Source organism: Physella acuta, unplaced genomic scaffold, assembly GCF_028476545.2.
Source record: "Physella acuta isolate Inbredline_101_S28 unplaced genomic scaffold, ASM2847654v3 ptg001047l, whole genome shotgun sequence".
NCBI classification, from domain to species: domain Eukaryota; kingdom Metazoa; phylum Mollusca; class Gastropoda; family Physidae; genus Physella; species Physella acuta.
Genome location: NW_026732564.1, coordinates 179,475 through 197,390, shown reverse-complemented (window position 1 = coordinate 197,390; position 17,916 = coordinate 179,475). Strand labels below are relative to the sequence as shown.

At 29.1% G+C, this 17,916-nt stretch overlaps 1 protein-coding gene across 1 annotated transcript; it reads right to left on the bottom strand.

Moving 5' to 3' along the window:
- Window positions 1-686: 686 nt before the first annotated feature.
- On the bottom strand, window positions 687-17,297 carry LOC131955011 (uncharacterized). Its single transcript, XM_059318889.1, has 14 exons — window positions 17,084-17,297; window positions 16,666-16,914; window positions 15,365-15,672; window positions 12,512-12,655; window positions 11,705-12,208; window positions 10,353-10,502; window positions 8,879-9,788; window positions 7,878-8,309; window positions 6,552-6,625; window positions 6,178-6,411; window positions 5,466-5,678; window positions 4,944-5,028; window positions 2,703-2,884; window positions 687-1,428 (listed from the first exon to the last, which is right to left on the bottom strand). The coding sequence occupies exons 1-14, from the start codon at window positions 17,241-17,243 to the stop codon at window positions 1,234-1,236; spliced, it is 3,840 nt and encodes a 1,279-aa protein (XP_059174872.1). The 5' UTR covers window positions 17,244-17,297; the 3' UTR covers window positions 687-1,233.
- Window positions 17,298-17,916: the final 619 nt, after the last annotated feature.

Genomic DNA, 17,916 nt, shown 5'->3' with positions numbered 1-17,916 from the left:
AGACAAGAAACTGACATTTCTATTATTGCTGTGTAATACAACATTTAAGAAAATTATTAATAGGATACATTTGCATTCAGGTACACAAAAACATAAGTTTAATACATTTTGATGAAAGTCAAACAAAACACAGTGGCATGGGCAAGAAGTTATACACACATCTGAATATAGATTGTATACATACATATAAATAAAATCATTTCGAGCCTGAAATAATTGTTTTAAAAACGTCTTTATCTCATTTACCCGCTAAAAATTGTGAAAAGAGAAACTTCAAATCTGGCAAGCTGGTCAAAACTAAACACAGAGGTTCGATATGTGTTATGATTTCCCTAATGTTTTTTTTTTTTGCATTTATAATAATAGTTTTGAATACCTTCCTTTTTATAGCTGTTTCATTCTTTAGTATGCCTTAATTTAATAATATTAAAGAGACGAAAAATAGCTTTTTAATTTGCTTAGTACAAAACTATTAAAATTAGCTTTTTCGGCACCCCTATTAGACAATTTAAAAAGGAGCTATAAGTCATGGAAGTGGTTTAAAGATTTTTAATCTTTAACACTACAGCTCATGTATTATTTTTTGTTTATACAACAGTGTGTTAGTAACTGTAGAACAATCAAAAACAAAAAATTTTATTATTTTGTTTTTTTGGTTGACCCCCCCCCCCCCCCCAAATGGCCTGGGCACCTCGGCATTGCAGAGTCTGACAGTATTGTAGTTCTGCTCTTGATATTATGATATGTACAAGGAGTTAATATTCACTACTGCAAAAACAATTTTTAGAAAAAAAAAAGTCTTGGGTATTAACTGAATCCTGTTTGTTAATAAAGTAAAATCTATTTTGAGGGATGAATTACATAAAGCTAATTCTAGTTAGCATTATATTCAGTTGTGTTATAACTTTATTATAAAAGGTACCAAATGAAGCAGGAGGATCAACAAAATGTATGCTTATATGTCAAGTATTTAATCTAAATTTTTGTTGTTGATCATGATGCTAAATAGTTAAAAAGCCAGATAATTTTCAGAAAGGAGTTTAAGTAATACAAGTTTTTAAAAATGTTTATAAAAATATTACTAGTTTACTAGTCTTTTCTTTAGTTTTACTAAGGTTGAGCCTCATTTAAAAAATTATATCTAAGTTGTTATGATTTCCTTTTTTATTTAAACCATTTTCAAGTACTTATTCATGCAGCAGAATAGAAACGAAAACAACACTTTATTACACTTTAAAATTCCAACATCTGAACTTTAAAGCACAAAACTATGTCCTTATTCAATCCAAAAACAGTAAGAACTGATCCAGTGAGTTTGCAGTCATGTTTTGTAATTTTTCCTCTGGTGCTGTGAGTTGTTTTCACTCTTTCATAATGTTTTTCTAATGTAAAGTAAACATCAAGTTGTTCACATTTTTTAATATTCTCCTGAAAAAAAAAAGCCAAGTAAATTTCATTATTTTTCAAAATATTTACAGTAATACCTAGTTGTGTATCTGTTCACTATTTACATTCTCTGAGAAATGTGTTTTGATTTTTTAAACTAATAATTCAATGTCAATTAATACTGTTTTTTTTCTTCATCTGAACATCTCAGGTTGCCGAGGCTATACTATAAGCTGATAGAGAAATAAAATGAGGTAAAGAAATGCAGAGAATAAAATAAAGAATAAATTTCCTAATGATTCATTTGTTGCTCTTCAGAAATACAATTATAGGAAGATTTTTATTAGGTTATAAAACCATCTTTGAAGAGAAAAAAAAACCAACACTATGGACTCACTGGCAATATATAAAACAGAAGAGGCAGCTACTTATTGAGCAATAATTATAGGGAAGAGTAAAAACCAGAAAATATTACACCATCTGACACACCCCTTTTGGAATTGGCACCTTTAGAAGCTCTCTGGCACTCTGTTGTCTTTGTAATTGAATTAATTTTAATACAAGATGTTTCTACAAATAAGTTTGATTCTAAGAAATCAGTAAAGTATTTATGATTGTATGGGTTTTTTATTAACTCTTTAATATATTAACTATAGTTAACGTCAAAATTGAATTCGTTTAGCTAATTGTTTTTATTTTACCAGCTTTACCCAATATTCCCAGCATGTAACATGTATTTACTTCATCTGTTATTTCAACTATATTGAACACAATTTTTGACACACAATTTAAACTGTCACTGCCCTTACTATATAATTGCTTTGGATTAATTTTAACACATAGGAATTTTAAGTTAATTTAAATCCATGTAATTTTAAGCTAAAATAAAAACTTTTTGAAAAAATTCAAGAAAAAAACCAATAATAAAAGCATTTAGGAAGCTTATTAGCAGACACAGTATATATATAATCAGTTAATTTATTATAGTTTAAATAATGCCACCATTATTTAAAAAAAATATAATGCATGTATAGTAGTGCTACAATCTGCTCAAAAATAGGTATGCTTATCTGTTAAAGATATATACATGTAAATGAATGGTTAGAGCACAATGTAAGTAAAGAGTAAATATGTTTATATTTTGTTCTTTTTCATGATAATAGCCAGTCCTATGTGCATAAGAAAAAGGTATTCGAAACACACAAAAACATTAAACAAAATAAAATTTAAAAATGTCATTCTTAGATATTATTTACCTGAGAAAACACAGGAAAAATAAAAATTTATGCCAAAACATAAATTAACATAAAATATACCTCAAACTTAATTGTTTGCAGGTCATCTAGAGGATAAATCTGTTTATTATTTCTCATCATTTCTGTCAATTCATTGTCTAATGCATCCCTTGCTTTAGAAATATTATCCATCCACTGACTGCTGAAAGATACCAAAGTCCCTTTCACTACACTCTGAAGAATCTGAGGGTTTTTACTGTTTGCTGTAAAATTAACAATAACACATGTCATAATAAACATTGGGTCAGACTATTTAAAGTTACTTTCTTGCTTGTAAAGTTACCAATAGTAAACAAATTATGAAATCAGTCAGCTAAGTAAAGGAACATTAAATTTCATCTTATTGTAATATTTAAAAAAATATTTTTTATATTATGTTTTGTGCATTTAAAAACATATTATTTTATAGGATTTTTATATTTGTTTTTATTAATATATTTTTTTAGTTATTTGAAATTTTTAAAATTAAAATAGTAATTCGATATTAAGATTTTTAAAAACAATTAGTACCTTATTAATTATTCTTTCCAATATGAATTGAAACAACTAGAAATATTTGCTATTAGACCCAATGAGTGATCAATACTATTTAATCAAGTTATCTCACTTTTCTTTATTGAATGTTGTAACGTTGAAATTAATGTAAAATGACTAATTTCCTATCTAATTAGATAATCTAAAACATCCACATCTCTTGGAAATAATCATTAATGCCCTGGACTTTGATTTTCTATATAGTATTGTTGACTATTTTAATTTTTAAAAAATTAGTGTTTTTGATCACACAATAGATTTGCAACATTAAAATCTGTTGGAGACATAAAGGTTAAAGGCAAGATGAAACAATAAGTTTAAAAATACAAATAAAGGTTATTTTCTAAAGCTGATACTTGCTTAATATCCACCTTGGCATAAATTTATTCCTCTACAAGAATGTCTAATCCAATATGTGCATGAGGGTTTGTACAATCCAATAGAGGTCATGTTTAAGTAAATAAAAAATATTTGGCCAAAGATGTTGTGTCATTTGAGTGTGAAAAAAGGTAAAACAATACGCAAAGATAAAACAAAGATTCACAGAGAACTAATTGATGGATGTTGCAATGAACATTCACATGGACCAGATGAATGTCTCAACTTGAAGTGTACCAAGCAAAGCAGCAGATAAAAAGGCTGGCAGAATCAAAAGCAACACTCGCCAAATCTCCACTCAGTCCATGAGTATGATTTGTAGAGATACCAAAGCCAAGCTGCTTGTTGATTTAATATCTGAGTCTAAACTCCAAGAATTGAAACACCCCTTGCTTGATCAAGGAATGTTAATGAATCATTATTCCAAATCATTATCAAGTGACAAACATTGGACAACAACTTATATTGCACCATTCTGGTTTAGAGTGAAATTGTAACATGGTTTTGTTTGGAACTAATGGCAACCTCAAGTAATTTGAAGTGGTAACTTCAAATTTTGGGGATGGTGTGATTGAATAGTAGAGCTTACAACTGCTAACACAGAAGTTCAGAGTTTTGATAAAGGGCTCAAGACTTTCTGATGTTTCTGAGTCAACCAATCTTTGATGGGTACCTGATTCATGTTAGGGAAAAAAAGTACCTGGGCATTGCGCTGATGTGATCCCTGTATTTTGAAATGGTTATGAAAAAAGTGTAGACAGGGTAGTTCTGGAATGTGAGGTAAAAAGGTATTTTTCCACCAATGCCAAAACATTTCCAAAAAAATCCAAGACTCTGGCCCAAACGGCATTACCAGCCTGACAGTGAATTTAATCTGGTGTTAAGATTTGCTTTGAATAAACATCAGGAACTTTCCACAAAGCTCAGTGGTTGTAGATTTTTCTAGGACTACAATATTGGCAAACCACAACATCATGGCTAGTGTTCACACAATAAGTAGAATATGCACATATGTGCAGAAGACAAAAGAAGTTTCCAGTCCAATATGAGTTTTTGTCATCCAAATATTTAAAAATTCATTGACTTTATTTAAGATGTGTATTTTACATAAATTAATTTAGAACAAATACACTCATTTATTTATAACAATACTGTTTTTTCTATATTTTTTTAACCATGTTCAGTGGGTATTTGCAACAGGGTTTAGCCAGCAGGTTAATGATGCATGGTTTATGTCTGAACTGACACCCCCATACACAGGCAGACATGATAGACATTGCAAATAAAGTAAAAGCTAATAAAAAGAAGAAAAATTATATTTTAAATATTTTAATAAAATTATTTTCTCACGTTTCAATAATGGTAGTGTATCAGGAGATGGCTTTTTGTGTTCTTTTTCTGATGTGTAGCGGCTTTGTATTTCTTTTTCAAAGAGCTATTAAAAATATAAAATAATTCTCATATGAAATATAGGTGCAGTTTATTTACTACATACTACATAAAATTAATTTTTATCTTTGAAAAAAAGGATAAAAATCCAATTAAAAGTAAAATTTTTAAGATCTAATGTTTAATGTTTAATGAATGCTTTAAGAAATTTCCATAATGAATTGTTCATTTTGTTTTAAATAAATGACAAAATCTTGTGGGATTAATATGTATGGATCTGGTTTATAATGCTCCTACATAAAAACAAACAGAAAGTTTTATCATAGAGAGTGCACACTGTAAGTTTTTAAAAAGGGTTCATTCGCTTGTATATTGTCAAAAGAAAACAAATTTAAAATGGTTTTTTATCTGTATCTATATCAAGAGATGTAATTTTAAAGTTTTAAAATATAGCAAATTGTTACCAAAAAATAGAATACTTACTTTTCTATATTCTGAATTATGTACAACAAATATAATTTTTTTCCCTTTCTCTATTTTACCATTCAGTATCAGGTTATCTAGTTCTTTAAACACTTTTTGAGCTAAGAATTGTTTAGGAAATGAAGGTGAAATGTGAAGTCCAGGTGGTATTATGTAAACAGTATTATAGCCTTTTGAAGCTGAATTACATCCTTCAATAGACAGTTTGATTGTCTGCAAATTAAACGAAAATCTTAATAGTTTTAAGCTGTAAAATGAGCCACATGCGAATGAATTAAGTTATACAAACACCACCATTTGATGGAAAAAAAATGTTCCTCCCAATGGTAATTTGCATTTAAAGTTACCTTTATAGAAACTAATTATACTTTTTCATACTTTATCATCGAGGTTTAATAGAGATGTTCATTAAAACGTCAGTTACACTTTTCTTTATCAACTGTATTAAATTACACTGTATAATAAAAGATATGATTGTGTAGATATTGAAGTTTTAATGAATAATTTAAAACAATTATTTTTAAAACAAGTAAAACAAATATCAATAATTGAATGATTCAACTTTGCATATTGTACATTCAGTTTTATATCACTTTATAAAGTGAGAAAGCTTGGAGGTGGTTTAGAATATGATAGCAACTGCTTATCTCTATTCCAAAAAAAAATTAAAACCTGCATTTTTGTTAAATAATTTAGTAAAATGTTACTATACCTGTTCACAGTCTGCTCCCCAAGATGAACAGCAATAAATTATAGCATCTCTATCTCTATAAAAGCATTTCACAAATTTCCAATCTCCAATACTTAGTCCTTCTGGATTTTCATTCTGAATTTTTCTTAGTGAATTTTTCATCTTACTTTCATTAAAAAGAAACTCTCTTTTAGCAGGGCAGCTGTAAACATTTAAATCTGGTTCAATAGGGTAGCAGAATAAAGCCTTTTGTCCCTGTGAAGCAAAACAAAGGTAATAAGTTGGAATAATAAACAGATATTTAAAAACTGTCATTACAATAAACTCAATTATTACAAGAAAATTCAAAAGAATCAATTTGTTTTAGAGTTTACCCTTTTTAATTGTATACTTACATCATATATAGGACTATAAGAAGACACATTGACTACTATTTGCTTTTGACGATAATCAACATACTTGCTGGTATCTGCAAACACCAATATAATTTTCAATGTATCTGTTAAAACAAGTTGCAGGCTAATTTTTTAAATAATAAATAGCATAAGAGAAAATGCAATCAATAACACATTTAGCAGTGTAAAATTATTTAGATAGTCTGCAACAAACAAAACCATTCTGAAAGTTTGAAGAAAAGTGTAATAGTAAGATTCAGAATTTCACTGTATTTCGGCTCTAACTCTATCAATCATCAAATTATTACCAAATTTAAAGAGCAAACAAATTCATGGGTAACAATAAATATAAAATAAAGAATACAAAAACAATTTTTAACAAATAAATAGGCATATATTACAAAAATAATAAACAAGCTAATTATTGACCAAACTAGGTTTTAACTTTAATAGCCTAGTCATGTAAGCTACATTTCCATTTTACAGTTCACTTCCCTTGTATCCGTGTTCCCTAACTCTAACTCACAAAAATCTCTACAAACAAAGATATAATTAACTATAAGTTGTATTAAAATCAGATGAGTCTGCTAAACAGTCAGACGTCTATAAACTGATTAAAGGTCATAATATTTAGAAAGTGAATCGGGACATATTACACAGCGAGTAATTATGGATTGACATTTAGATATATTTAGATGCAGACCTTCATTAAAATGTTTTTTGATCAATTGCTGCTACTGGCACATAACTTCAGTTTTTCTACATCTTTATTTAATTCAGATTAAATAAATATCTGCATGTCATTATAAAAAAAAAATGAGAAATGCAGGGCTGAGGGAATATAATGCAAAAATATGTTAGAGCTCTAAGTGTTTAGATTTCTAATGCACCTTCATTAATAAGTAAAAAGTAGAGTTCCTTTTTCAAACCTGACGATCTATATGGCAAGTGAAGTAGAGTTCACTTGTTTCTGTAACCTCGGCATATGAAGAGATAGTGTGGTCAGCACTATGCCCAGCTGCCTTTACTTTCCCTAACATGAGTTAGGTACCCATCAGAGTTGGGTGGACTCAGGGGCATTCTACAGACTTGAACCAGGATTCGAACTCGAGACTTTCGGGTTAACAGTCCAGCTCTCTACTACTAGACCACACGTCCCTATCTTCATTTATACTTTAAATAAATTTCTATTTTTAAAATTTAAGATTAAGTTTCATTATCAGCAAATTTTTTTTTAATTTAAAAATATCAAACTTGAAAAGTCAATCTTTGAAATAAATACTGAAAATATATTAGCAAATGCAAATATAATGTCTATATACATACCATATGAGCACACTTTGTGCCATGCTTCCTGATCAGGTTGTTCAATTTTTCCGAAAAAATTATTTATAAAATAAGTGCAAGCTTTAAACACAGCTTCACGTTTCGATTCACAAATGTAAATATTTATAGTCGGGGAAGATTTTGATGCAGTAGGCCGATTTAATTTGGAAAACTTAGAATAAAGTTCAGAAATAAGTATTTCAGCCACTGTGTCTAGAGGAAATGGAAAATTGGATTCTTGTATCAATTCTGTTGAAAATGCGAAGCATGTCACATCTTCAGTCTTCAAAAGTAGGTCTTTAACACTTTTTCTCAAACTAGTTCTAAGCTCTGTCAAATGTTTCTGGTTTCCTTGATGAATCTTCCACTCGGGTAGAGAAATATCAAAATAACGATATGGGTTTTCATATTTTGAGGTTATAGTTGATTTTTCTGTTGATTAGAAAATCATAATTATAAAAACATATATATATATATATATATATATATATATATATATATATATATATATATATATATATATATATATATATATATATATATATATATATATATATATATATATATATATATATATATATATATATATATATATATATATATATATATATATACATATATATATATATACATATATGTATATATATGTATGTACATATGTATGTCTGTGTTTATATATTTATATGTATGCTATATTGATGGGAAGTTAAAAGCTCAATTTAAAAAAGCATGCTTATATTAAAGCCTGGCTCTTCTCATAAGAGCCATTTTTAAAAATCTGATAGATTGTATATAGACTGGTATTTATAAAGAAAATATTCATTTTATTTACTACCATATTTAGTTTTAATTTTTTTAAATTACAAAATTTAATGGGGGTGGGGGTGTCTAAAATCCCAAATTTTTGTGGACGTCATAAATGGATGACCCCTAACATTATAGTTTAAAAAAAAGTTAAAATTAACGTAAAAATAAGTAATAATTAGGAACATCAAGATTACCTGCAGTTGTTGGTTTGAACTTAACTTTCACGTTTACATCCATGTTTTCTGTTTTACCCTGAACGAGGTGAATATTAAATCCTTCAAATCTTGCTGTGTGAAGTAAAATAACACTGTAGTCAGGTCTAACTGTGTTATGTAAATCTTCTACTTTACTAGCTTGTTGATCTTCTGTAGCCAGGATCTCTATTACACACTTAAATTTATTACTTAACTGTTCAACTAACATTTGACCTACTAATGATCCAATGAAATTTTGAATACCAGGATGTTCAATGCATTTAACCTGGTGGTACATACTTTTAAAATCATCTTTCAAATCATCAAATATCTTGTTCCTACATTCAGGTTCACATGTAATTTTAATTTTTTCATCAGTTAATTTGATTTCTGAGCAAAGGTGTTGATGTTTTTGTTGAATTTTTGCCAATTTATTTTTTAAAGCAACTTGGCTATATTTATACTCATGTGGAATAAGTTCAAAAAAGAAAGTTTCTTGAGATGGTATTATAGTTCTTTTGGAATAAAAATCCTCTTCTGAGCTGTTCAACACTTGTGTAGCATGTTCACTCTGTTGTGATAGGTTTGTAGCATTTAAACTGAGCTTGTTTTTAAAATCAGAGTAGTCAGGAAAAATGTCAACATGCTGTTTAGCATTTTCTGAGCTTAAATTTTTCATTTCAATGAACTTATTAATTTTTTCAACAGCAAGTAACGCTTTATCTTTGTTTTCTGAGACTGTATAGAGTGTCACATTTAGCTTATCAACTGATACATGTATTAAGGGGAAATCATCATAAATAGTTTTAACAAATGTTATCCAGTCACTTTGGTTTGAAACATTTTCACAGTGAAATGAGCTGCATTTCTCTTTGAAAAAAAGCTGAGACAAAAATTCATCAAATGTCATCTGTAATTCAAATAAGCAAATTTTACAAATTACAATTTAATGTAGTAAACATTTTTCTCAATTAAATACATTCTTCAAACAAAATTTACAACTCATAGGTTCATATACATAGTTCTACTCTATTTAAATAGCATTAGCCACTATTTCATTTTAGGAATAATAAAGAATTTAAAATATTATTTTTCTTTCTCAGCTGCAATGACCTGAAATTGGCCAACTTTTTTTCATAAATATATCTTAAATTATAGTTAAGCAAAAAAAAACATTTTTTAATAAAAGAATGAATATTTTGATTGTTAGGAAGTGAACGTAGAGATTTAGGGCTGAATTAATCAATGTAAAATTGCAAATGACAGAGTTTTCTTCAAATGTAACATTAACATATTTAGTTTAATCTTTGTGAAACTTGAAAGAGTTGTTTGGAGAAGGTCATATGCTAGTCTAAAACAGAAACCACCACAACTCTACCTTTAATATAGGGATGTTAATTGGAAAAGGTTATTAAATCCTGACATTTTTTTTATAAATTCAGTTTAATAAAAATTATTTAACAGAAATAATTACCTGCTTCTTGTATTTTAAGCTTATAACAAATAAAATTGGGAATTCTCCTGTATCCTTTAGCATTATTTGCCATTCAGAAGTATCCACATATGACTTCACAATATCCTGTATTTTGATATTTCCCAGATACTGCAGCATTTCTTCCTCCACCTAAAGTTATAATTATGATTTTTTTCTAAGAAAGTTCAATTATTTTTCATTTAATATATTCTGTAAAAGTGTGCAGATAAAATAGTTATTTATGCTTAAAACTAATGTTGACGATATATTTAAAAAAAAATTTAATAAAAAAATTTATGTAGCACTACCTGACTTTTGTCATTGTTCTTACTATAAAGTATGTGAAAAAAATGTTTCATAAATAGAGTTTTAATCCAGAGTAAGGAGAAATTAAATTTTTTTTTTTCATATTGAAAGTGTACTATTTTTTATACATTTTTATTTAGTTTACACTATCTGTCTGTTCTTTTGTGGGTTCCAGGCAAATCTTTTAACTAAATTTTAACCCCATGCAGGGATCTTATTCAAACTTTCTCTGAAGACAATGCAAGTATATCTAATTTTTAATTTAAAAAAAAAATCACTTAATACATTTATAAAAAGGGAAATAAGATTAAATACTAGCGATTGCTTGTTCAGTTAACCGACAACAGTGAGTTGTTTGTCGGCTACAGGACATTACCCCCTGGAAATTACTTCCCGGACATTCCCCCCCCCCAAATTTACCCCCCAGAGCAATTAACCCGCTGTCAATTACCCCCCTGTCAATCCCCCCCCCCCCTCCTCAAGTTAGAATCCTAACTCTTATTAGAATTCTATACCTATATACTACTTTAATCCTAACCTGAAGAAAAAGACCAAAACCTAAGCATCCACCTTAGCCTAAAACTTAACACAAAACCAAAACCAATGCTAGACATTGTTTTAAGCCTAACCATAACCCTGTAGGGGGGGGGGGGGGGTTGACAGGGGGGGGGGGGGGGGAATGCCCTGTTCCCTTGTTTGTCACTGCTGGTTGATTTCTTGCTCAAAAGTTGACTACAGGCTAAGAGAGGCAGATAATTGTTTTTTTTAGAGATTGTAAGCTGCTGATTGGGTTTCAAAGCAAATATTTTTAGTCATGTTTGGTGTCGACTTCATCAATTGAGAACAAATGTCTTAAAAGTAAAAAAAAAACACATGAAAAACCTTTATAATAAATAGCTTTTAAATAAAATGAACTTGCTTTCTTATTTTAAATGTTTATACTTTTGTTTTTTTCACAGCTAATTCAACCATACCCCATTTATAAAAAATGTCTTAATGTAAAACATAAATACAAGGTATAGATTTATGATAAATAATATAATTACCTTTTTGCAATGTGCTTCAATAGATCTAACTATTCTATCAGCATTAATTTTTTCTCCTTGGTAAACAACTTCAAAGTAATTCTCTTCCAAGTTTACAGTTAAAGCTGGAAATCTTTCCTCAGCAGCATGTTTTAAATTCAAAGTTTTAAATAGCCAAAGAAAAACTTCTTTTGGAAGGTGAAAGTATGAGTACTTTTCACTCACAACTTTTTCCTTATAAATACTTTTAACCTTATGTTGAGGTGATGATGTGCTGGTATTTTGAAATGTAGATTGATGTATTATTGCCTTTATTCCATTTACTATTGTTTCAAAATTATTTTCCGAAAATGAGAAAAAAAGAAAAGTAACTAAAAAGGGGCTTTCAAAAACATGATAAGTGTTACTAGCTTTGTTTATATTTTGCTGGAAATCAATCCATTCTTTAGATTTACTAAAATAATTTGAGGGTGTTGAAATTTCTTCCTTTAGAATAAGAGAGGATATAAAATCGTGTAGAGACATCTGAAATACCAAGTCGAACATTAAATTGATCAGAAGTACAATTGCCAAGTACAAAAAGAAAAAAAACATTTATGTATTTGTATTATTAAAGAGCTGATGCAATGTTACTGAAGTTAGTTAAGAGAGAAAATAAAAACCATAAAGAGTCTTTTCAGTCCTGATTCACTTTGTACCATAAATCAGCATATGGGGGTTACAATAGTTAAAAGATAATAGTAAATAATACAAAATTATTTTTCACTTTAAACTTTTTACAATATGTTAGTGCAGGCAAAAACACATTTAAAAAAAAATGTGACATACCTTGCATTTATTTTTTTCACATTCAACATTGATGATATCATTTTCTTCAGGTATGAAGAGGCAAAATCCAGAAATTGCTAAATGCTGATTTAGTACACACTCCACTTTTTCAAGGTTTAAGAATTCTTTTTCTACTCCTGAAGACTGAAATTAAGGTTTATACAAAAAAAAAAGATTTCAGAATTAAAGTTAATGGTTTAATAAGTGTTGAATCATATTCACTGGTGTAGCTAGGGAAGAATGGGGGCAGAGGAGGGGGGGGCTAGTAGTCCTATGCTGGCACATAAACAGGCACTAATGCAAGGAGTTGACCCTGTTTAGTAAAACTTTAATAAAAGTACACAGACGATCCAATTTTTTAAATTAGATTAAAGAAATAAGATACTTATGAAGGCCAAAGATAATTAATTGTAGTCTTCTTTTCACATATTAGATATACTCTTTACATTTCAATTTGTTATACATCTTGTACATTTATATGTATGTATGTATGTAATTAAAAAAGCAATAATGTGATTTAAAGTTATTAAAGTATAAATAAAAACCTAATACACTTTAATGCCTGAATTATGTTCCAAGCATGTAAAAAATTATTTGTTCTGATTTTCTCTCATCATACTGAAACTGAATTTGAGGTATATTGTTGTTTTTAAACTTGGACTTTTTTAATGCTAATTACGGTAGGTCACAAATTTGTGACATCCGGCAATAATAAACAGTAATTAAAAAAAAAAATTGTCCCGGTCATCTACTATTTTTTACTGACACATGATTCTCTAAATATCCATGCACAAACAATAGAATATCACAAACTAAACATATGGACACGCGAGGAGATGTAGAATTCATGAAAACTATAGTTTATTAGCTCAGACATAGAGTTACATAACTCTTCTCCACCTGTTCACTGTCTAACTTCTATGAATGGGTATTTTGAAGCATGGCTATTGTGGTTCTACTACACTACAGTTACACACTACATAAGAAAGGACTTCTGTAAATGTGTAGAGCCTTAGTTGTCCCTGGTTATGCCCTTTTCATGAACTCTTATTCAAGGTCAACTAGTAAAGACGCATATTTTACATTCGACCAATATTTACTATACACACAAAGCACGTAAATAAATACTGACAAATAATGACAGTGTTCAGCTGTTGTATAGTCTTCCATGCTCAATGCAGCTGCTGTGGGTACTTAGTGTCACTGCTGTGGGTACTCAGTGCAACTGGTGTAGGTACTCACTGCTATTTTTTATGGTACCCAATTTTTCGGATTTTGGTACTACATGCTACTGCTGTTGTACTCAAATGATACTGCTATGGATTACTAACGACAGTGCTGTAGCTACATATTGCTACTGCTATGGGTACTCAGTGCTGAAACAGTGGTTACTGAGTGTTGAAGCCACGTGTACTCAGTGCTGAAGCTGTGGGTACTCAGTGTTACTGCAGTCGGTGCTTGGTGTCACTGCTGTGGGCACTCAGCGCTGGCGCTGTTGGTAATCGATAACATTGCTGGGTGTATTCAGCCTTAGCAGTGGGTACTCAGCATCATTGTTGTGGGTACTTAGTTGACACTCAGTGCTAAAGATGTGGGTACTCATTAACACTGCTGTTGGTATAAATGCCAGTATAATGCCACTAATGTGGGTATTCAAAAGCACTGCAATGAGCATTTTTGTCAGTATTCAACCTTACTGTATTTATTAAGAGGTGTAGGTCTATGCACAGTGTCTATTGTCAAGGTTACCGTGAAGACCTTTCTTTGGTGATATCCAGGATAGTGGTCCATTGTTGTCTATTTGTTTTTTATGTTCTCCTAATATTTTACAATGCCATTTCAAAGCTAAATTTGTTATATTGTACCCAGCAGCATGATCACATTATTCCCGTATTGCTCTCTCTCCGTATGGCAAGGTCAATGAAACAGGTGAACTCTACTTCACCTACCACATGGACCGTAACGTTCTAAAGTGCCCTTTTATATATAGGCTAGGACTATTATGTAAATCCTTACTTATTTATAATCATACTTGAAGAAATTACAGCTTGGCAAGGCATCGTATTTCGCTATACCTGCTAGGCACCAAAGTACAATTTTATGTCTTGTTGCCTGTTGTTGTGAAAACGCGACAAACCATAAACAAAAGATAACTTTCTAAATTATTCTCATATGTGATTTATACTGTTTATGTACATAAAAGAGTGAATAATAAAGCTATTAATATTAATTAATATTAATAGTAAAAATAGACCACCTATTTGGTAATAATATTCAATGTAAGTAGGCTGAATTCACTACGTCAAAAAATTTAAAATGCGCATGAGTCAAGAGAGTGTGATGTCATAAATTTTGACAACGTGACCATTGGTACAGATATGCCTGTATGGATGTACCCAATACATAACGACCAGCAGCAGTAGGATAAATATACCTATGCGCATATGCTAAGCGCAAAATTGGTATGTCACTTTTTCACGACAGTTGGCGTTAAAGGGTTAATCTTTTTTTGTTATCTTTATTTGGCCATACTCATACATTTCCTCTCTGACTGGAACATACTGGGAGTAAGCATAGAAGAAATAGGATCTCTTTTTCAATTATCATTGTCATTGTAGAGCTAGCAGATCTAAGGTTCCCACTTATCATACTTTTCAAAGTTGTAGCATCTATGCAATTTTTCTAAAATGATCTTTGACTTCGTAAAACTAACATTTAAATAATACAAAATAAACCATTACTGCTTTTGTTAGCTATAAATAAATTGGTTTTGAATAATAAATAACTATAATAAATAAAAATACTATTGACCTTTTTTGAAAATTTATTTAATGAGATGTTGGAAAATTTTACCTGCAAGTCCATTATTGTCAAATTTAGTTTATTTTTAATCCAATGTAGAGCATCTACTGGTCCTCTGAACTTAACTGTCCATTTGTTGTCATTTTTAATAACTTCATAATTTATCTCCTTTATTTTTAGAGCATCTTCAAACTTCAGTGAATCTAGAAATAATCTTATAAAAGATAAATCCACAGGTATGTCAAAAAATGTTTCTGAAAAATTTTCAGATTCTAATCGGAAACAAGGAAAATATGGACACAATGAAAACTTTTTTCCATGGTCTTTCTTCCCTAGTTCACAAACATGCAACACAGTATCTGGAAAAGAGAGAAGAGATTTTTTTTTTTTCAAATCAAATTAAAAAAAAAACTACATAGTAAACCTACATATTTCTGTGAATTTCAATTTGTGATTGTTAAATTGATGCTCTAAAAATGGTTAAAATTACTGATAGCATGTAAAATTTTAACACTTATGATGCTGCTGTGTGTAACTGAATGGATAAACATATAGACAATCGTTAATATTGAAACCTGATAATATAAATGTAACTGCATTTATATATATATATATATATATATATATATATATATATATATATATATATATATATATATATATATAGATATATATAGATATATATATGTATATATGTATGTATATATGTATATATATATGTATATACATATATATATATACATATATATACATATATATATATATATATATACATGTATATACATATATATACATATATATATACATGTATATACATATATATATACATATGTATATATACATATATATATACATATATATATACATATATATATACATATATATATACATATATATATACATATATATATACATATATATATATACATATATATATATACATATATATATATATATACATATATATATATACATATACATATATATATACATATATACATATACATATATACATATATATATATATATATATATATATATATATATATATATATATATATATATATATATATATATATATATATATATATATATATTACTACATAAATGTGTGAATAGGATGAAGGGAGGAGAAGACTAGGAGTAGAGAAATGTGTTAATGTACCAAATATAGTTCAGTAACTTTACTTTATTCACACAAGAAATGTATATCATTTTGGTATTGGGAGTTGCAAGCAATGTCTACGTGCTAAATAAAGGTAAAATAAATAATTATATAAGAAAAATAGTTAGAAACATTTCCCTTAGTTAAAAAAAGCTTAGAATACAGGCTAATTAAGGACTTGTCTTACCCATGCCACTTTCATATGTTATTTCAAAGGTATCTTCATCAAGTTTTTTTACACTTGGCTCTTCACTTTTACCTCTTGTTGATACAGTAAACAGTTTTTTAAGAATGGGTTCCACCACAGGTTCATTAGAATATGCTTCAAATGTTCTAACAAAAACACTTGATGTTGGTGTTGTGGTTTTCAAAACTAATTCATTATTTTTAAAATTGAAAGATCTGTTTGAATACATCTTACTCCATTTCTCAACATCTAAATGTAAAATGAGAGGGAATTTCAATAATTAAGAATAAGTAAATAAAAAGATGAAATGAATTTATAAAGTTATCTAAAAAGGCAAACTCAAATCTTATGCTATATTGCAACATGCAATCCTTATATCTGATTAGACTAATAATAATGTAATTTTGATTGAAAATACCAATTTCTTTTTTAAACAATGCAACAGCTCTTGATTCTCTGTTGGGGTGTATCCACATGTTTAAGATGTCATCTCTGTTGAAATTTTCACTGACATAGTGCACAAGCTCTTTCACAGTAGTGCTTTCAGGAAACCCACAAATCAACAATAAATTCTTCATTTTAGCTTATTTTTTTTTTTAAATTGGCCCTCCGTTTTTTTAAATGTAATTCACAATAAAACTGAAAAATATCAAAGAATTATACAGAATTATAATCAAATATCTAAACGGAAATGAAAGTATTATTTCAGGGTATAAATAAAAATTTATTTAAAGTCTTTTAAACATTTAAATCCAAACTTTTTTCAAATGAAAAAATAAACCAATATCATCTGTACTGAAGGGTCGGCGTGGTCGAGTCGGTAAAGCTCATGGTTGCTAAACCGAAAAGTCTGGAGTTCGAACCCTCGGGCAGATGAGGCTCGTTAGCTGGGGACAGCCACTCTTCTAGGAGAGACAACTCCAAAATTAAAACAACTGCTGCCTTGTAGTTTGTTCTTGGTCGGACAAAGGCTATGGAAGCAAATCCAAAAAGAAAAGCAGGCTGAAATCGGAGTCAATGGCCTCAATGGCGCATAACCAGTTGACACGTAACGCTTAATTGTGTTGGAGGCGTGGTCGAGTCGGCAAAAAAGCTCATGGTTGATAAATTCGAACAAAGTCTCGAGTTCAAACCCACTGGCAGATAAATCTCGATCCCCTTCAACACTAATAATTAAGAACGAAGAAGAAGAAGAAGAAGATCTGTACTGACTTATATGTTATTTTTTTATATCACATCATTTTAACATAA

Coding starts and splice junctions, on each gene's coding strand:
- LOC131955011 (XM_059318889.1), bottom strand. CDS start 17,243: ATGAAGAATTTATTGTTGATTTGTGGGTTTCCTGAAAGCACTACTGTG. Junction 6,412..6,551: donor CTTATAGTCCTATATATGAT/GTAAGTATACAA, acceptor TTTGCTTCACAG/GGACAAAAGGCTTTATTCTG. Junction 2,885..4,943: donor TACACTACCATTATTGAAAC/GTGAGAAAATAA, acceptor TTAATTTTACAG/CAAACAGTAAAAACCCTCAG.